Source organism: Eutrigla gurnardus (genome assembly GCF_963514095.1).
Source record: "Eutrigla gurnardus genome assembly, chromosome: 14".
Lineage (NCBI taxonomy): Eukaryota > Metazoa > Chordata > Actinopteri > Perciformes > Triglidae > Eutrigla > Eutrigla gurnardus.
Window position 1 is genome coordinate 7,786,775 of NC_139937.1, and position 20,435 is coordinate 7,807,209.

The 20,435-nt window shown below is 41.0% G+C and overlaps 4 protein-coding genes across 4 annotated transcripts; 3 read left to right on the plus strand and 1 right to left on the minus strand.

Annotated features, from left to right (window-relative positions):
* The first annotated feature begins 126 nt into the window (after positions 1 to 126).
* On the plus strand, positions 127 to 3,851 carry LOC311024120 (sister chromatid cohesion protein DCC1-like). The gene is made up of 9 exons (XM_084026385.1): positions 127 to 446; positions 784 to 952; positions 1,061 to 1,195; positions 1,816 to 1,906; positions 2,108 to 2,246; positions 2,387 to 2,439; positions 2,575 to 2,729; positions 3,158 to 3,306; positions 3,475 to 3,851. Exons 1-9 carry the CDS (start codon positions 277 to 279, stop codon positions 3,584 to 3,586), a joined length of 1,173 nt encoding a protein of 390 aa, XP_083882511.1. The 5' UTR covers positions 127 to 276; the 3' UTR covers positions 3,587 to 3,851.
* A 3,921-nt stretch (positions 3,852 to 7,772) lies between these two features.
* On the plus strand, positions 7,773 to 10,078 carry LOC311024068 (uncharacterized protein). The gene is made up of 3 exons (XM_084026265.1): positions 7,773 to 8,227; positions 8,948 to 9,068; positions 9,201 to 10,078. The coding sequence occupies exons 1-3, from the start codon at positions 7,973 to 7,975 to the stop codon at positions 9,347 to 9,349; spliced, it is 525 nt and encodes a 174-aa protein (XP_083882391.1). The 5' UTR covers positions 7,773 to 7,972; the 3' UTR covers positions 9,350 to 10,078.
* Positions 10,079 to 11,636: 1,558 nt separating this feature from the next.
* On the minus strand, positions 11,637 to 14,264 carry LOC311024811 (large ribosomal subunit protein uL13m-like; the record flags this gene model as incomplete). Its single annotated transcript, XM_084027391.1, has 4 exons — positions 14,144 to 14,264; positions 13,687 to 13,780; positions 13,096 to 13,156; positions 11,637 to 11,798 (listed from the first exon to the last, which is right to left on the minus strand). Exons 1-4 carry the CDS (start codon positions 14,220 to 14,222, stop codon positions 11,637 to 11,639), a joined length of 396 nt encoding a protein of 131 aa, XP_083883517.1. The 5' UTR covers positions 14,223 to 14,264.
* A 2,237-nt stretch (positions 14,265 to 16,501) lies between these two features.
* On the plus strand, positions 16,502 to 18,344 carry LOC311024574 (sister chromatid cohesion protein DCC1-like). Its single transcript, XM_084027037.1, has 6 exons — positions 16,502 to 16,591; positions 16,794 to 16,932; positions 17,072 to 17,124; positions 17,260 to 17,414; positions 17,842 to 17,990; positions 18,163 to 18,344. Exons 1-6 carry the CDS (start codon positions 16,507 to 16,509, stop codon positions 18,272 to 18,274), a joined length of 693 nt encoding a protein of 230 aa, XP_083883163.1. The 5' UTR covers positions 16,502 to 16,506; the 3' UTR covers positions 18,275 to 18,344.
* Positions 18,345 to 20,435: the final 2,091 nt, after the last annotated feature.

Sequence of the window (20,435 nt, forward strand, 5' to 3'; positions counted from 1 at the left end):
GGAAACAAGATATGAGACTCGACTACTTCCTTCGAATCGTAGTTTCCACCCGGTCCTACTTTGACGTCGTACATCGACGTATTTACCAAACTTCCTTCCCGCGAGAAAACGTTTCGGCCGCCGACACGCCCGTTTCGGAAGTCACATCACTACACTAGTTTGAATAATTAGTTTGGTTTCGTGCTTGAGAAAAAGGATACTTTTTGACTGTTAGTTTCACGATTCAAACGTGGTTGAATTTAAACGTTATCGATCCAACCTTCCGTCTGAGCCAAAATGAGAAGTTTGGAGGAGGTTCAGGCCACTCTGCAGATCGCCAAGCTGAACGAGGAAGATCTACAGAAAACCATTCATTGCCTGTCTTTCGGGGAAAACGTTTCTTCTGCAGACTACTGCCTCATGGAGCTGGACGAAACACTGTGCAAACACATAGAAGCTGGGCAAAGGTACGGTAGTAAAATCATGTCAATTAATGTGCCTAACACTGTAGTCCGAGTATGTGGTGAAACACGGAGTAAAGTCGATGTTTGATTGTTGATTGTCACTTTTTGGTATGTAGATTTAATTAATAATAAGTGTTTATAATTATTTTAAACCTGGTATGAGGTCTTCCCGTTTTTCTTGTGTAACTTAGATTATTAATGTGGCTGAACATAAGTAAAACTGATGTGCAGGGTAAATGCACAAGATGCATAATCAGGATATATGTAAATGTAAAAATATAATAAAATAAAATATATGTAATTGATAAATGGGAACTAACATTTATCCCCCCCTTTCCAGTCTAGTGATTCGAGGGGATACAGATGAGCGTGCAGTGCTCTGTAGCAGTGACAAGACCTATGATCTAAAAATAGCCGACACATCCAACATGCTGTTATTTCTACCAGAATGCGAAACACCAGAGCAACTCAATGACAGCCTGGAAAGCTCCCACGTAGTGCACACTCAGGTATGGAAATGTCCCAGTCATACCTGCGTGGTATGCTGTAACACTCACACAAACGCATAGTGGTTAAATGCATTTATGACAATTATCAATATCCTACTTTTGTTGCAGATCTGGGGATTTTGTAACAGCTACTGGGAACTGAAGAAACAGCGTCCTAAACTGAAGAAACTGAAGAAGGTTTTAATGGAGAATCCTTACGAGGGGCCTGCTTTAGGAGGACAGGAGGAGAATACAGAAAACAGGGTAAATACATAGCCTACAGTACATACAGTCTATGGTTTTAACTTTGCAGCAGTCCAAACATAAAAAGGTCCTGGGATTTAGCTAGCACTTACTAAAAGGATGGGGGCAACAAATTAAGTTGGAAAAAAATATATAAGCAAGCTGATCTCTGGCTGTTCTCTCCCACTGAACTGGTGTCTGTATCAGCAGAGCTCTGTTCAAAACACAAGAAAATAACGTGACCAAATATACAGATAAAATTAGACTTGCCATATTTTCTAAATCTATGCAAGCGTCTCCTGTAATCCAGCAAAACACATAATCCACATTTTTAAATATAATTTTAAAGTGTTTCTCAATAAAAGTAACTTAATCTGGGTTTATTATAATTTTCTGTGTTTTTGTTTTGGAAGCCTTTAGCCCTGCAGTACCACTGTCCACCTGAACTGTTGCTAATAATATAACCTGGTTATAATACAGGTTATTGTATTGTAGTCACAATTGGGGCTTATTGGAACTTTATTGCTTTCAAACGATACATTTGAGTGTAGCACTAAGATGACGGTTACATTTTGAATGTTTAATGTTCCCATCTTTTGTATTGTAGCTGCTAGTAAGTGTGTGTGTTCCTCTGTTACCAGTACACAATGCAGGATCTGTTGGACAGGATCCAAGCCAGTGAAGAGGAGCTAGAGACCCACTTAAACACCATCCACGCCTGTCAGATAAATGGTGAACAGTGACATTTTTTAAAATAATAACTACGTGCATATTAATTGTCAAAATTACTTTAGCTAAAAAGTACCAAAAAGGTTAAACATTATTGTCAAGGTAGTGCTCCTGGGTGCTACAGTGCAAGGAAGATACTTTTTAAAAATACAGTCTCTCTATTCTTAGCAGATGTCAAGAGGGAGTGTATTTTCTGTCTTTCAGGCTACTGGCGTGTGCTGGACTTTGATTATGAAATGAAGCTGCTCGGTCATGTGACTCAACTGGTAGATTCTGAGTCTTGGTCCTTCAACAAGGTTCCCCTCCAAACGAGTCTGGAAGAATTGTCTCCACTGGAGCCCAAGTAAGTTAAGGACAGTTCATTTTAACTGGTGTTGAGGCCTAGGAAACAAAAAACTACAAAGTAACAGCAAATGAGATATTGACAACGTCTTCATAATAGATGCTTAGCCGGGTTCCTTCAACTTCTCTTCTCTCTTTCAGAGAGATGATTGAGCACTGCTTGAACAGCTATGGGAAACGCTATACTGAAAACGGTAAAGAAAAACAATCTGTGGAGACTGAACTTTCATTTGAAACCTTCAATTTAAATGTGTAAACTTCATTCCACACAACAATGTCACTATGAAACTACACAGTACCAACATCTCCGTCTTCCTTCCTGTATACAGACAAAGTTTTTTATGCACTGCATGAGGATAAAGTATGTCGGGGCACTGCGCTACTGCTGCTGCAGAATGCTGTCAAGTTCAACCTGAGAGAGTTTCAGGAAGTCTGGCAGCAGAGCGTCCCAGAGGGCATGAGCACAAGCCTAGACCAACTAAAGGTTAGCCTGTACCTCTCTTATGTACTTCTTTTCAAAAAGAGATGGAAATGTACACACCTTTTCACACCTCAAACACATCTTCAACACAAACATGCAGCATCATACTGTTTTTTGTTATAAAACGGCACAATCATTCAATGTATTCTTTATAAAGTGGACCAAAGTAGGAACCAAGAATCAATTAAGATCAATTCTCTTATTATAATCTAAGTGTTTCTATTTCAAGCCAATTTGCATTTCTTGAAGATTCAGATTCTATCTACCTCTGATCTACACGGACTCAGCCTGACATAATCGTGCTCTTTTTTTTTAACATATATATAAATAAAAGAGTGAATTGCTGCAGCTGTTTGGATATGCTCATTGTAACCAACTCAAGGAGTCGGTAAGAATCAGAGTCAGTGCTGATGGAGTTGTTAATCTTCCAGAGTGTCGCCCTGGTGGACCGTGCCTCTCGCCCAGAGACCATCTGCCTGCTGCGGGTGGAGGATCTCCCTGAAGACACACTGGAGCGCTTTAACTACCTCTTCACTCTCAGAGAGAAATGGACGGAAGACGACATCACGCCGTACATACAGTAGGTGTCATTATCCTAATGTTTAATGAAAGAATAATCATGTCAATTACCTTACCTTTTATGTTAAATAAATGCACACAAATGAGTTTTGTTGACATTACTGCAGAAACTGAACACGATTGCTTTGGCGATCATGATGGATTATAATCTGTAATACTTCTCATTCAGGGACCTGTGTGGAGAGAAACAGACCACTGGAGCTCTACTGACCAAATATGCACGTTCTTCAGTTCAAAATGGGATCAAGGTCTTTAACTCCAGAAGGCCTGTGGCTACCTGAATTTAATTTACCTTTGCAAATGAATGTAGTTATGTTGTTTATGAGTGACCTTCGTAATGAATAAAAAAGATGTTTAAAATGGTTGGCCTTAAAAATTCATTAACATCTTAATATGTAGTGAGTTTGTGAAGTGTTTAGTTAAAGAGGAAAAACACTTAAAATTAAAATGTTACATTTCGTCATTTACACCAAACATGATCCTTATTTCAATGTTGTTTTGTCTGTAAAGATGCTTTGTTGGTAATAAAAGGTTTTCATAATATGATTACATGTTTTGATTGTCATTAATTAACCCAAGTTGGACAATTTATCACACAAACAAATGGAAACATGAACTAACCAGGTGCTGCACTGGAGGTTGTCCACAAGGTGGAGGCATCTGCTGATATTCAGTACAAGCTTCATAATACAGTATGTGCTGGCTGATAGTTACACTGTTTATTGTGTACTGCCTTCAAATCAGAATTAGTTTCAGAGAACAAGAGGTCATTCACATGTCACACAAATACATTTAGATTCACTGACCTGCTTAGTTGTTGAAACCCATCAGGTTTCTGCAGACTGAATGGAGCTGAAATAATTAGTTGACTGACAGATGAAAAAATATATATACTTTAATCATTGAATATTGACAAATTAACACCAGCTTTTCAAAAGTGAATATTTTCTTGTTTTCTTTGACTTCTATGATAGTAAACTGACATAAGAGAAGACATAAGATGTCAGTCGGCTGTGGACATTTCTATTTCTCTCTCGGCTAAATATCCAGTGGATTAATCAATAGTGAAATATTTGTTAAACTTCAACTATGCCACCCTCACTTAGTTGTAAAATAAAGTTCTTCCATAGTCAAAGTTTACATTTACAGTATAGCTTTGATCCACATAAGGGAGCCTGAATGTTAGTATTGTTCTGATAATTGTAGCCTAGTATTGAACATTGCTTATATTTTCAATAATGAATACATAAAACAAAGTTGTGATTTGTATATCTCTTCAAAATGGCTGGTTTATCTTATCCAAGATAATACAAGGTGATGCTAAAATGTCAGGAATCATCCATTTACACATATATTTGCTCTTACGAGTTATAGATGAGACCTATTGTGAATTGGGTCGCGATGGTTCGTTACTGCCATTCGTGTTGCCGGTGCATGTGCGTGTGACTCATGTTAAACATCCACAGACTGTGTGTTTCTTCGCTAACATAACTGCCTGTGTGTGAATCAGTGTTATAGGCACGAGACAAGCTCAACAGACGGGCTTGTTTCAACACAGACGCACCTACTCACACACATGTGTTTCCAAATCCACTTTATCTGGCTGACTCAACTTGACATCACCCTTCAGGAGTGCTGACTTATCAGTTCATTGGGCAGGGAGATCCGAGCTGTGCGGGAGTGTTTTGTATCGGTTGCGTTGGTGCCCCCAAAATGATGAATTCTCTTTACTTCCTCCACTCGTATGATCTCTGCTCTTCTCCATTCCGCTTTCTCCTTTCCATGGAAAGTGTTTGTCTCAGCATCAATCAAATGATTACAGCAGAAGAGCAGGTGGGAGGGTCAGTAAGAAGCAATGATTCATATTTTATAGATTATATTACAACACTGCATTATTTTCTTTTGTGTAAAAAATATTACAGAACATCCTGTTAATGTGGCATCAGGAAAAAAATATGCAGTTAAGCGGGATGCAGGAATTGTAATATTTCATACCTATCTTGACAATCAAAAAGCACAAAAACAGATTAAAAGAAAAACAGTTCAATGTGAGGTTGTTATCACTTTAACACTGTAAATGTAACTAATTTTGACACACTGCTGTGTCATAGTTGTTGCTTATTTGAATTTGCAGCACATTATATTTGGGCATTAAGACAAACAGCACCTGGGCAAGTCCACTATTCTCGTTTTTTTTATCTTGTCTCAGTCAGTCAGCATTTGAGAATTTGCCTTTTCACTTGAAAAAGCAAATTTTCTCTTCTTCTCAGAAAAATGTGCTCTTTTCTCTTAAAAATCACAAGACCATTATGTAGCATAATCACATATTGTGTTTACGATTATATTGTAAAAACTTGTTCAAGCTTTAATTTACTATTGTTCAACTAAAATAGATTTTGTTCTGATATCATGCAACATCTAGTGGTTAATAAATACAGAGGCCACTTGATCTCTTTTATTCATCTCTCAAATGCACCCAGTTACCAGAGGACGATTTGCATTAAATTTGTAAACAATGATGTCTTAACTCAGACCATTCAATCTACATTTTTTCTTTGAAAAAAAAGCTGGATTTTACAGTGCATTTTGTAAATTAGCGTTCACTTAACAGTGATCATCCTGTTTTCCTGCTCACTGGGGGCTCAGCCTCCTGTGTGCTTATTGGCTACCTGGGCAACATGTCCTGTAGGTCAGCAACGACATAGGCAACCACGGCCCACAATGCTGAGCAGAGGTTCATGTCCCCAGGGTCCTGAACGGTCATGGTATCGCCTTCGCTGTGGTGGAACCAAAAGTATCGACCGTCTGCCACATGGAGGCTAGCACCTGGATGAGACATGGAGAAACGAATAGATAGGTTACAAGCTGAACATTACATTTGAAAAACTAACCAACCAACAATTCTGCACTCAAAGCGTTACACCTCTGAAATATTACATCTGGTGTAATCCTCCAAGACATTTCTGTGGAAGAGGAACATGACTAATACAAGGAGTGGTTATATGACTTTTAATAATAACTCATCAAAGCTTTTGGCCTAGTGTGATCCCAGCATGTGGAAAACAAGAAGTTACTAGATACTAAGAATCTTGTGTCGAGCATTTTAGAAGCATCGACTAAAAACAGGCTAGTTTAGACTCGGATTCGCGTTGTTTTGCTCCCCAACGCACATTATTTCGAACTCGCTATCATGCTAAGCAAAATCCATTTACACCGGATTTCCCCTTTAAAGACCGTGTAAAGCAAATTCAGCCATTTTCTTCTAAACACATTAAATAGGTCATAAATGTATTCCCTTAAAACATGTAAAAAGTCATTCAACCATTTAGAATGTAATTATGGAGCTAGGCTGCCAAACTGTTTTTCTACATTTCTGTGTCCAGGATTTAATGGGCGGGTCAGCTAAGCATAGCCGCGTTACGTAACGCGGCTATCATTAGCATAAACCCCGCCCTGCTGCGCCATCTTACGTTCAGCGCACTAGCTTCGGTGGTTTTCCCGCTCGCTCTCGTCTCGAGTCTCTAGCATCGCTTACTATAGTTTGCAGCTAGCTAACCAGTCAACCAGTCAGCTAACCAGTCATGTCTCCTCCAAGTCGCTCTTGCATCTTTCCTGGATGCCACAGTGTGCAGGGTAATGGCTCAGTTAGCTTATTTAAGTTTCCTACCAACGACAACCTAAGGAAACGGTGGATCGATTTTGTCAAGAGGAGCTGTGGAGAGTTCAAAATCACCACCAACACCCGTCTCTGCAGTGTCCACTTTACCCCCGATAGTTACAGCAACTATCACCAGGTAAAGTCTGGATTTCTGAATAGTCCGTTGATGCTGGTCAGTGGGGCCGAACCGACCCTCTCCGTCCCCGGCTTGCATCCTCCCGTCCAGCCGACAGCAAGTGCCACCATCACGACCACCGCCATTATGTGCCCACCAGCGACCGTCTCCTTCCCACCGACAGCGGCTGCCACCATCACGACCACCGGCAATATGTGCCCGCCGTCCGCGGCTGCCAGCATCACGGCCACCGGCATTATGTGCCCGCCACCGACCGTCTCCTTCCCACAGACAGCGGCTGACACCATCACGACCACCGGCAATATGTGCCCGCCACCGACCCTCTTCTTCCCGCCGTCAGCGGCTGCCACCATCACGACCACCGGCATTACGTGCCCGCCATCGACCCTCTTCTTCCCGCGGACAGCGGCGGCCACCATCACGACCACCGGCATTACGTGCCCGCCATCGACCCTCTTCTTCCCGCGGACAGCGGCTGCCACCATCACGACCACCGGCATTACGTGCCCGCCAGAGAGTGTAAGTGTGTGCTTATGTTATAAATATTGTACTCGTTTAATTAAATGCATTTTGCTGAAGGTGCAAATCCCGAAAGTCGAATCGCAGTTTCTACCCGGTCCTATTTTGACGTCGTACCTCAGCGTACTTCCAAACTTCCTGACCGCCAGAAAACGAGATCGTGGTGTGCGCTGAAGATCATGGTTTTGACAAACGTTTTTTTTATATAATATATATATATATATAGCAAATCTGACACTACAGTCCAGTAGGTGGCGGTGAAGCAAAATTAACTGGTTTGCCAACCGTCAAAGACACAAGCTGGAGTTCGTTTGTTTTTAGCTTGGTGAACTAATTCCCGTAGAGCTATCAAACATGGGCCGGAAGTGCTCGTACCCCGAGTGTAACAGCGCGGAGGGATTGCACTCTTTGCCGGCCAATAGAGAGACGCTGCATCGCTGGCTGCTCGCGTTGGGTCGGACCGACCTGTCCACCGCTGCCATTTACGTTTGCAACCTCCACTTTACGCGCGAGTGTTTCTCCAACTATGCAGAGGTGGAAATGGGATTCAAAAAGCAGCTTCTCCTGAACGCTGATGCCGTCCCTACCCCTTCAAGAGTGGTGACGCAGGTGAGCGAGGCTTTCTAACCAACAACACGCGAAATAAGGACATGCAGACGTTTAACTGCATCAGTTGACTTACATCCGGCTTCGGAGATTGTCGGATCGCATTCATGATAGTCAACTCGTTACACTACACTTCCGTCCATTTGATTCCCCCCCTCCCAACCAGTGTCCGCCAACCTAACGCCCTCGAATTTGCCACTGAAGTGAACATTAGAGGGGCCGTGATACGACTCCATCAGAAAAAGGAAGCTCCGTCAGTCTCCCAGCGTCTCGTAGTGGTACGACTGGGGGAAATGAAACCAGGAAATGATTATATTTGGAAAAGAGCAGGCACCTCCAAAAGTATAGACCATTAAAGAACCCGACAACCGACATACATACATGAAATAACCTACCCTAAGCATGTTTTAGGAGTCAATGGGCTGCTGTAAGGGAGTATCCTCATAAGCCTAATCATGGTAACGTATGAGCTATGAGAATAGGTCAAACTAGCCATTTAAGATGATACCATCTTTTAAGATTGATGATACATTTTATGTTTGAATTACAACTCTACCTACAATCACAATAACATCTATTGCTATAAGTTTATTTTTGCAATACTATCCACTCATTTTATGTAACACATTTCTTTTAACCCAACCCGCATAAAACTCTAAATATTTTAGCCGTTCTTGGAAATGATATTTGTGATGGATGGATGCATTAAGTGCTGCTGTTTAGGGCAGCGGTGGCGGTCTCCCTGGTGTAAGAGATGTCGCCTCCCAGACGGACCCTCCAGTCAGAAGATCGGTCGGCACACAGCTATCCAAGAAAACTCTGCAAAATCCCTTTCGAAGTACAGGTTTGTAGTCCGACATATCATATACTCACTTTTGTTTAGTTTTTGCTCACTATAATTGTAAGTGTGCTGATTCATTTAGCCACTCTAGACATAACTGGCAGAATGACTAGTTTCTTCTCCTGTGCGCTGAAGCTACCCAGGTGAAAGTGCAGAGCAAAGATTGTGGCATGTTCACCTGCACCTTCCCCTTGGACAGCCCTCTACTGTTCCTAGAACCAACGATAGTAAGGAGACCGGCCAAGAGACCTCGAATTACAGACGACGAGGAAGGGCCTCCATAATGCCAGAGGACTCAACTCTGTCAGTCCTTTTTCTGTTAAATAAAAGCTAAATGAACGTCTTTAGGCAACTAATCATACTGTTCGGTCGATGCTTTAAATGTGTTGTCTGACCGGCTGAAGGTTCAAATGTTTGTGTTCTTTTATTCAGTTCCTGTTCTACATGTTATACCACAATGTATTTCTGAGTAAAAAAGATGTTTGGACATATAATCTCTACCAAAAGGACTATTCTCACGATCAAAAAGCCTTTAAAATGAGGTACTGCTATGGCTTGGTAAAGTTTATCACTGCGAAACAAGGAACGATACCTTAAAATCAACGAGTGGATCAGGTGAAAACACTTGAGTTGATAACAATTCCAGACAGTAGATGTGCAGGACAGGTTTTGACAGGAAGTTTCAGTTTCTCTCTTCTATACCATATTGGTCCAATTACAGTATTTGACGTGTAGAAACAATAACTATAACGTGAAAAGACATTTCCACGTGTTATAATGTAGCTTTTGTGTGAAGCTCCTGGTGATGTGTGCCAGAATGATTGTAGGCAGGTCAGCATAAAACTGTAATTTCCATGTCGACTGATAAACTGCAGCCTTTTAAATTCTGGATCCGATCATTTCATTATTCAACTAGCTATGTATAGAGGTTATTTTCATTGTCTTTTTATAAGAAAACATTTAAACATGTTCAGTAGATGTGTTGTAATAAAATAAAGTTCTGTTATACTGATTATGTGCTGTTATTTCTATTTGATTCCTTATTTATTAGTATTGTGTTTAGATATTTATTAGTATTTTTAGTATTTACAGACCTATAATCTGTTCCCACGGTCCAAGAAGAGAATCTCAGAGCCCTTATTTAAAAAAAAGCATAATGCTGAAAACGTTTGGCTGGCAAGACTGTTGGGATTATAATGAAAGAGGAAGGCATCTGTAAAAAGCCATTATACGAACAGTTGTGTTGTTGTCTGCTGAGCATGAACATACAGGACAAACCACGTTCCTTAATTGACTATTTAAAAAGGAACCGGCTCAGCTCTTATGTTTTAAACTTTTACCCGACAGGCTCCTACTTTATCAGCAATGCCTTCCTGCCTTGAAGTCAAATCAACAAATTATCAGGAATAAATCACTGTTATCCTTAATGCTTTCATCAAAATGTTGTCTCTCGATTAACATGAACTCAAATAGATACTGTGGGAACCATGTGTATTACCAATGTGTCAGCTATGAACAGAGGATTCAACAGGACTGTGTGTCACTGTCGTGGCTTAGGAGCGGTTTTACTTTTCCAAAGTCTCTTTATGGAAAGGAGCTGCTGACTCAGATCAGTGAATGGAACAATTATGACTGCTGAAAATGTATTTATATTTTATGACATCATGTATTACAGAACAAGGTGCCCAACTACAGAAAATTATCAACTTGTGCGATGGGTTTTACAATTATCTACGTCAAACTGAAATGGTGCTCTTTGAGTGCATCTAAAAGTGTTTTCTCCACTCCCTGTGCAGACATTACTCTACTGTACTCTACTCTGCCCACGCAGCACACTCTCCTCCTCGTCAATGCTTTAAAACAGGAACTTTTATTATTTATTTTTATTTAAAAAGAAGGATGCAATTAGGGATGCACACTGCACATCTCTGATGGAAGAGTTCAAGTCCAGACCAACATAAAACACGTCTGTCTGACTCTCCTCACCTCGAACTTCTGACTCCAAAAACTTAAAAGTATTACAAAACAGGCCAACAGGCCAAAAGATTAAATTTCTTTCCAATGCCTCAAATTAATAACATTTTTCCCTCGCATGGATACAAATTACCTCCAGTCAATACTTGGGCAGACCGCCCAGGTCAATTAACAGCCTGTCGAGTACTTTTTTGTTTAAATAAATTTCAGAAGCTGTGATGTGTGACGCTGGTGGTTCTTGCCAAAATCATTTTAAAACACAATTTAATGCGGCCAAGTGCCTGCAGATCACTGCATCAATGATGCCTGGTAGTTGCTACCTGTGCTGTTTAGTGCTGATCTGGTAGTGTACAGAGGGCTTTTTGAGTTTTTCCACAGAAAACCGCTCCTTGCTGCCACTGAAAACAACGCTGACAAGGGCAGTGAGTGGACAAACATACAACTGAGACAATGTAGGTGAAGAAAAGGACCAATACTCTCTTCCATCAAGGGCAGCAATCATGTTCATCTATACACATAAATGTGTAGTAATGGAATTATATAAATTGTAAAGGTGACCTGGATGAAGGATGATTAAAACTGGTTCGTTCTTTTGTGTCAGTATTTGTAAAATGATATCGGTGCACGCTGAATACTCATCAGCTCGGAAATATAAGGAGAAACTGAACTTACATCATCAGGAAAAATGTGTATTCGCTGCATCATGGTGCGGCGGTGCAGATTCCTTGGCAGCATGCCGTAAACTGCCAACTTCACAATCTGGTGAGAAGAAGCACATTGAAAAGTTTGACATTCAATCAGCTTACCGTTGCTTATAGAACATTTAAAAAAAATGTAAAGAAAGAAAAGAAAAAGAAAAGCCAGTTTTTAGAGCAACCTTGCAGACTTTTCCCTCACATTTGCTTCCAAAACCATATTTTTTTTGCTATTTGAGGCTGGTTGCACAAATGTGAATTTGACTTGGAGAGTTACTGGACTGAGATATTGGACGGATATTGGAGAGATGTTGGAGAGAGGCTGTGCTGACAAATCCTTCATCCATCCAACTCTGTTTCTCCCTCTGCGTTCGCCAACCCTCCACACTACATTTTAACTTAATCACTATCAGGACACATGTCTGTGGTCTCCGGCTGGACTAAAACCTTCATCAAGAAAGAGCCAAGAGGAGTAAATGTCTCCTGGTTTTGCCAACAACAAAACCAGTGCAGATCATTCACCTGCGTTTAGTGTTTCCCACATGACAAGAGCATTTTAGGGTATTTTTATTACAGCCTTCAGGTTAAACTCCCCTTTTTTTCCTCTGAATAGGATTTCTGCATATTGTACAATATGGATTGGGCAGGGAAATAGTTAGTCAAATAAGTCAAATAATATGCAACAATTTCCTTAAATGTATAGACTGATGCAAACAATCCATCTCATTCATCACTTACAATATGGTCACAATTATATAGTTTCATAATTTAAAAGGGCTAAATCACGTCCTACACTGTTAGAGATGATTTTCAGGTGTGGATTAATACACAGTCGTCGTTCTGGTGAGTACGTACAATTGCAAGATGGTATTCTCTCTTATGACAAAGCCTTCAAGGTTTGTAACACAGATATCAATAACCAGTGGTTCATCAAGTACAGTATGTAGGTCACATCAAGTTCTGAATGTGATTAACCCTGAATATGTAACATAATGAAGAGTTCCTAACCCTGAATCCATGAATATGCAACACAACAGAAACCCCAGGAGTTATCCTTGAACTGACATTCTTGTACCGAGTTTCAGCGAACCAACCATCACCAGTGGAAATCCACTGCTGTTTAATCCCTGTTCTCTGCACTTCACATTAATATGCACGAGCAGCACATATGAAGGGATAAATGTCAAACCATGAAACACCTGCTCTTCACAGCATGTGGCAGACAAAGAAATGAGACTCATCTCAAGAATGCGGCTTAAATCTTACATACAGTAAGTAATGTGGCAGTGGGACATCTGAGATTTTAGAATTCTCTCTAAATAATACAAAGAAAATGGAGAATATAACTTGACAACACTTACAGCTTTGGGGTCTTTTTGGTGCAGCTGGGCAGCTGTAACTTGTTTGAATCCACCTGGATACCTTTAGAGAAAAAGACAAGCTCAGTCAGCCCTTGTTTCTATGAATGTATCAGATGATATGACACCTTTAATATGCCTGAAACTAACTGCTGAAAGATATATAAATGACGGTATACCTGACAAACAATATTATATTCTATTAAACACAATTGATGAATATATTTTAAAAAGTTGGGAGTAGATTTTAACTGTTTTTCAGCAGTCAAGGGATATTAGAGCATCTAATGCAGTTCTCCCTGTGAGCAAACCATAAAGAGTTAACAACCGCTTATGTATATGTATCATGCAGAGGAAAATCGATTATTTATTCCAAATAATCTATGGGTCTCGAATAAAAATACAACACAACTCTAACCATTCAGAAATGTATCGATCCCTAGGTAGAAATTTGCTTCAAAGACAGCAAGGTATGCATTTCTTGAAACATTTTCTTCATGGTTCATAAACATTGAATAACAAAGAAAAATGTAGAAGAAAAAAAACAGAAAAAGAGACATGGGAAGTGAAGTATAACATGTAGTCTGCACTTACCCCGTGTGCGATGAATACACTTTCTGCTCCCATTTGTTTCCGGAGAAAGCTATGTGTTTGGTGTTTATTACTATTACATGGTCCCCAATGTCACCTGTGAAGATGTTCAAAGGATGTTTATTTCCAGATTTGGTAACAAATTATGAAAATAATTCATTTTAAGAGAGGGAAGTATAGACACAGCTGGTATGCACATGATAACACCAAAATAGTGGTTAGTGTACTTGACCAACAAAGAGTATCCTGAGAACTTTACTTTATAAAATATTACCAAAAATGCTATTCCCTACTGCCATCTTGTGGCTGTTCCATGCCACAACAACCTTTAACTAAGGGTGGGTTGTGACTTAATAATAGAAAAAAACAGTAGATTATTCATAGGGTAGGAGTTGTATTAAAGTTGGATTGTTGCATGTGACTTTGATTTATATCTGTGACAGATTTTACTCCTACTCACTCAGTGCATGGTAGATGGGCTTGTGTTTCCCCTGTAATCTTACAGCACACATGGTCGCAATTTTCCCAGGAGGCTGCATTCTGGCATCAATCAAGAACCAGGAACGGGCAAAGGTCGCCCATTGCTGAAAGAAGAAGAGAAAATGTATACATCCATCTATCTGTATCTATAGAGATATACACTCATCAGGTAGACCTGTTCAACTGGTAAATATCTAATTAGCCAATTGCCAAAAGTATTCACACACCCATCCAAATAATTGAAATCTGATGTTCCAATCACTTCCATGGCCACAGGTGTATAATAGCAAGCACCTAGGCATGCAGACTGTTTCTACAAACATCTGTGAAAGAATGGGTCGCTCTCAGGAGCTCAGTGAATTCCAGCGTGGTACTGTTATAGGATGTCACCTGTGCAACAAGTCCAGTCGTGAAACTTCCTCGCTCCTAAATATTCCACAGTCAACTGTCAGTGGGATTATAACAAAGTGGAAGAGATTTGGAACAACAGCAACTCAGCCAAGAAGTGGTAGGCCACGTAAAATGATGGAGCGGGGTCAGCGGATGCTGAGGTGCATAGTGTGCAGAGGTCGCCAACTTTCTGCAGAGTCAACCACTACAGACCTCCAAACGGCCTTGTGGACCTCCAATGTGGCCTTCAGATTAGCTCAAGAACAGTGCAATGCAAAGCGTCAGATGCAGTGGTGTAAAGCACGCCGCCACTGGACTCTAGAGCAGTGGAGACGTTCTCTGGAGGGACCAATCACGCTTCTCCATCTGGTTATCTGATGGACGAGTCTGGGTTTGGCGGTTGCCAGGACAACGGTACTTGTCTGACTGCATTGTGCCACGTGTAAAGTTGGGTGGAGGGAGGATTATGGTGTTGGGTTGTTTTTCAGGAGCTGGGCTTGGCCCCTTAGTTCCAGTGAAAGGAACTCTGAATGTTTCAGCTTATCAAGAGATGTTGGACAATTCCATGCTCCCAACTTTGTGGAACAGTTTGGGGACGGCCCCTTCCTGTTCCAACATGACTGTGCACCAGTGCACAAAGCAAGGTCCATAAAGACATGGAGGAGAGAGTTTGGTGTGGATGAACTTGACTGCACAGAGTCCTGACTTCAACCCGATAGAACACCTTTGGGATGAATTAGAGTGGAGACTGAGAGACAGGCCTTCCTGTCCAACATCAGTGTGTGACCTCACAAATATGCTTCAGGAAGAATGGTCAAAAAGTCCCATAAACACACTCTTCAACCTCGTGGAAAGCCTTCCGAGTTGAAGCTGTTATAGCTGTAAAGAGTGGACCGACATCATATTAAACCCTATGGATTAAGAATTGGATGCCACTTAAGTTCATATGAGAGTCAAGGCAGGTGAGCGAATACTTTTGGCAATATAGTGTATATGTACATATGTGCATGCATATATATGTGTATATAATTGATTAATGATAGATATTCACGCAGTGAATACTGTTTGTTTTTCTACTTTCAAGACACGCTGACGTCAGCTCGTGGTGATCTGCTGCAGCCTCAGCACGCCCATCCGTTCAGAAGTGTTTTTGAACGCTCAGCTCAGAAATACTCATCAATATTTGGTATTTTGGTCCAGTATGTCTCGCAGAAAGTGCTTCTACGGGTGTGAAGGGAACTCACCCTTGTTTAATATTCCCAAAAAAAAGAAAGCGTCAGAAACCATTGGATCGAGTTTATTTTGCCAGGCCAACAACAGCCATCTACCAACGTGCTTTTTTGTTCACGCCAAGCCGCAGAAGGCGCGTTCCCCAACACAGCCCAGTATGTGGCTGGGTTTGCGGCTAGGCTGATACTACATACGGGGCTGTTCCATCGGTAATGGGCCGCGTTTGTGGACAAGTAGCGCCAACTCTAATATTATATCAATGAAAATTGACAATTGATCAAATCGCTACGGGTATTTAGGCAGCTAATATGAAAGACCTGTGAATGTTTCCCGAAGCTGTCAAGAAACAATATCGACCATAAAGCTTTCTGTAAACAATGGCGTTAATGCCCACTGGTAACATTACCAAATACCGTTAGCCGTTACACGGATGTCCACTCATATCACACACCGTGGTCGCTAGCAACGCACGTTAGCTAACTGCATATATGCCTTAAATTATCCAACATAAACACAAATAACGGTCAACGAGTGAGACACAAGTAACAGCACTTAAAGTAACTGTACAATGTGTAGTCACAATTGGGGCTTATTGGCTGCTTTCAAACGATACATTTGAGTGTAGCACTAAGATGACGGTTACATTTTGAATGTTTAATGTTCCCATCTTTTGTATTGTAGCTGCTAGTAAGTGTGTGTGCGTTCCTCTGTTACCAGTACACAATGCAGGATCTGTTGGACAGGATCCAAGCCAGTGAAGAGGAGCTAGAGACCCACTTAAACACCATCCACGCCTGTCAGATAAATGGTGAACAGTGACATTTTTTTTTAATAATAACTACGTGCATATTAATTGTCAAAATTACTTTAGCTAAAAAGTACCAAAAAGGTTAAACATTATTGTCAAGGTAGTGCTCCTGGGTGCTACAGTGCAAGGAAGATACTTTTTAAAAATACAGTCTCTCTATTCTTAGCAGATGTCAAGAGGGAGTGTATTTTCTGTCTTTCAGGCTACTGGCGTGTGCTGGACTTTGATTATGAAATGAAGCTGCTCGGTCATGTGACTCAACTAGTAGATTCTGAGTCTTGGTCCTTCAACAAGGTTCCCCTCCAAACCAGTCTGGAAGAATTGTCTCCACTGGAGCCCAAGTAAGTTAAGGACAGTTCATTTTAACTGGTGTTGAGGCCTAGGAAACAAAAAACTACAAAGTAACAGCAAATGAGATATTGACAACGTCTTCATATTGATGGTTAGCCGGGTTCCTTCAACTTCTCTTCTCTCTTTCAGAGAGATGATTGAGCACTGCTTGAACAGCTATGGGAAACGCTATACTGAAAACGGTAAAGAAAAACAATCTGTGGAGACTGAACTTTCATTTGAAACCTTCAATTTAAATGAGTAAACTTCATTCCACACAACAATGTCACTATGAAACTACACAGTACCAACATCTCCGTCTTCCTTCCTGTACACAGACAAAGTTTTTTATGCACTGCATGAGGATAAAGTATGTCGGGGCACTGCGCTACTGCTGCTGCAGAATGCTGTCAAGTTCAACCTGAGAGAGTTTCAGGAAGTCTGGCAGCAGAGCGTCCCAGAGGGCATGAGCACAAGCCTAGACCAACTAAAGGTTAGCCTGTACCTCTCTTATGTACTTCTTTTAAAAAAGAGATGGAAATGTACACACCTTTTCACACCTCAAACACATCTTCAACTCAAACATGCAGCATCATACTGTTTTTTGTTATAAAACGGCACAATCATTCAATGTATTCTTTATAAAGTGGACCAAAGTAGGAACCAAGAATCAATTAAAATCAATTCTCTTATTATAATCTAAGTGTTTCTATTTCAAGCCAATTTGCATTTCTTGAAGATTCAGATTCTATCTACCTCTGATCTACACGGACTCAGCCTGACATAATCGTGCTCTTTTTTTTAACATATATATAAATAAAAGAGTGAATTGCTGCAGCTGTTTGGATATGCTCATTGTAACCAACTCAAGGAGTCGGTAAGAATCAGAGTCAGTGCTGATGGAGTTGTTAATCTTCCAGAGTGTCGCCCTGGTGGACCGTGCCTCTCGCCCAGAGACCATCTGCCTGCTGCGGGTGGAGGATCTCCCTGAAGACACACTGGAGCGCTTTAACTACCTCTTCACTCTCAGAGAGAAATGGACGGAAGACGACATCACGCCGTACATACAGTAGGTGTCATCCATTATCCTAATGTTTAATGAAAGAATAATCATGTCAATTACCTTACCTTTTATGTTAAATAAATGCACACAAATGAGTTTTGTTGACATTACTGCAGAAACTGAACACGATTGCTTTGGCGATCATGATGGATTATAATCTGTAATACTTCTCATTCAGGGACCTGTGTGGAGAGAAACAGACCACTGGAGCTCTACTGACCAAATATGCTCGTTCTTCAGTTCAAAATGGGATCAAGGTCTTTAACTCCAGAAGGCCTGTGGCTACCTGAATTTAATTTACCTTTGCAAATGAATGTGGTTATGTTGTTTATGAGAGACCTTCGTAATGAATAAAAAATATTTTTAAAATGGTTGGCCTTAAAAATTCATTTATAATATAATATAATATATAATAGGGGACATATTATGCAAAACTGACTTTTTCCTTGCTTTAGTTTGTATATTTGCGTATCCGGGGTGTCTCCCGACCCCTTAAACATGAGTTTTGACAACTAAGTCAATATTTAGTAACTGGCAGAGTCAGGAATTTAGTCTCTAAACGAGCCGTTTGGATTTTGACCGTATTGTGACGTCACAATCCGGTCTTTTGCATATTCTTGCATAGTCATTGCATATTCATGGCATATCCCCGCCCACATTACGCCGGCTACCTGAACAAGGATCCGCCATTTTTTCTTACTCGCTTCACTTGTACTCGACAGCCTAACCGCCACCATGTACAAGCCGAAAGCCAAGCACTGCTGCTCTGTCATCGGATGCACGGGTCCTCATATGTCGCTACATCGCCTCCCAAACAAAGAGGATTTAAAAGCGAAGTGGCTAAATTTTGTTTACCAGGGAAACGTCCCAGCGTCATTGAGCAAAAATGTCCTGGTCTGTGCGAATCACTTCACATCGGACTGTTTCTCCAACCACGGACAGTATACCGCTGGATTGGCAACAAGACTGCTCCTAAAAGATGGATCCATACCCACTGTCCGTGCCGACGCCACAGATGTTGCAACTGTAAGTATTTACAAAAACAGTATAGTTTGTGTTACTTTGGTCATTTAGCACATGAGCTAATGCTAACCGTCGTGTTAGCCGAATGAGGCTGAGCTAACATTACATGTGAAGTGTTCAACGTTGTGCTTACTGGCAGTCGGATTCACTATAGTGTTAATGTTACCAAACGTTAATTTGTCATATCAGCATTCTTTTAAAACATGACGGTGACTTGAGAAAATGAATTAGGACATTGAGATTGTATCGCTTCGAACCGGCCTTGAACCCCTGCTCGGCCATGAACATGGCGAGGAGACGGGTGAAATGTCTCTGTTGTTCGCGGACGGTGAGCTATTGTTCCGCTGTGAACACGCAGGGAAGATTGTTTTAATTGGTCTTAGTAATTCGCGGACGGTGAGCTACTGTTTCGCCGTGAACACGCAGAGGACACGGTATAAAATGGTCTTTTATTCCCGACAAGCTAGCTATGTTCATTACTTAGCATGTTGTGCTAAATGGCTGTGTGTTTGTTTACATGCAACTACAGCTGTAGCGTTGTCAGGAGTTCACGGACGGTGACAAACTTAACTACTAACCACTGAGAAACATCCATGTTCAATCTTGGCTGCTGACTTTCTTCTGGAGCCTCTTCTTGTTCTGGGTCGGTCTCCGGCTCGAACAGGTAAGGTTGCACCGCAGTTTGTTGACCGGCAGCCATTTCTCCCCCGAATCAACCGTTGTTATGGTTACAAAATGGCGTCCTCACGTCTTACGCCCGGCAGGAAGAGGTGGGCGGTGCCAAGACCGTTTGGGCGGCGCACGCATTAGCTCATTAGCATTTAAAGGGAAAGTCACTGAATCCGGCCGCTGAAAGCAGGGCTGTGAAACTGGTATGTTGAGAACCCTGCTGTGCTCAATCCGTGGGTTTTTTCGACCCAAGCATGTTACTATCATTCCATTTAGACATCAAAGACCCATGTCAACAAGCAGAAAGGAGCATAATATGTCTCCTTAACATCTTAATATGTAGTGAGTTTGTGAAGTGTTTAGTTAAAGAGGAAAAAACACTTAAAATTAAAATGTTACATTTCGTCATTTACACCAAACATGATCCTTATTTCAATTTTGTTTTGTCTGTAAAGATGCTTTGTTGGTAATAAAAGGTTTTCATAATATGATTACATGTTTTGATTGTCATTAATTAACCCAAGTTGGACAATTTATCACACAAACAAATAGAAACATGAACTAACCAGGTGCTGCACTGGAGGTTGTCCACAAGGTGGAGGCATCTGCTGATATTCAGTACAAGCTTCATAATACAGTATGTGCTGGCTGATAGTTACACTGTTTATTGTGTACTGCCTTCAAATCAGAATTAGTTTCAGAGAACAAGAGGTCATTCACATGTCACACAAATACATTTAGATTCACTGACCTGCTTAG

What these genes read in the sequence shown, in the direction of transcription:
- LOC311024120 (XM_084026385.1), top strand. Translation starts at nt 277, where the DNA reads ATGAGAAGTTTGGAGGAGGTTCAGGCCACTCTGCAGATCGCCAAGCTG. An exon ending in TTGTCTCCACTGGAGCCCAA is followed by an intron (nt 2,247 to 2,386) that starts GTAAGTTAAGGA and finishes TCTCTCTTTCAG; the next exon opens with AGAGATGATTGAGCACTGCT. An exon ending in GAAACGCTATACTGAAAACG is followed by an intron (nt 2,440 to 2,574) that starts GTAAAGAAAAAC and finishes TCCTGTATACAG; the next exon opens with ACAAAGTTTTTTATGCACTG.
- LOC311024068 (XM_084026265.1), top strand. Translation starts at nt 7,973, where the DNA reads ATGGGCCGGAAGTGCTCGTACCCCGAGTGTAACAGCGCGGAGGGATTG. An exon ending in CTTCAAGAGTGGTGACGCAG is followed by an intron (nt 8,228 to 8,947) that starts GTGAGCGAGGCT and finishes GCTGCTGTTTAG; the next exon opens with GGCAGCGGTGGCGGTCTCCC. An exon ending in AAATCCCTTTCGAAGTACAG is followed by an intron (nt 9,069 to 9,200) that starts GTTTGTAGTCCG and finishes TGTGCGCTGAAG; the next exon opens with CTACCCAGGTGAAAGTGCAG.
- LOC311024574 (XM_084027037.1), top strand. Translation starts at nt 16,507, where the DNA reads ATGCAGGATCTGTTGGACAGGATCCAAGCCAGTGAAGAGGAGCTAGAG. An exon ending in CAAGCCTAGACCAACTAAAG is followed by an intron (nt 17,415 to 17,841) that starts GTTAGCCTGTAC and finishes TTAATCTTCCAG; the next exon opens with AGTGTCGCCCTGGTGGACCG. An exon ending in GACATCACGCCGTACATACA is followed by an intron (nt 17,991 to 18,162) that starts GTAGGTGTCATC and finishes CTTCTCATTCAG; the next exon opens with GGACCTGTGTGGAGAGAAAC.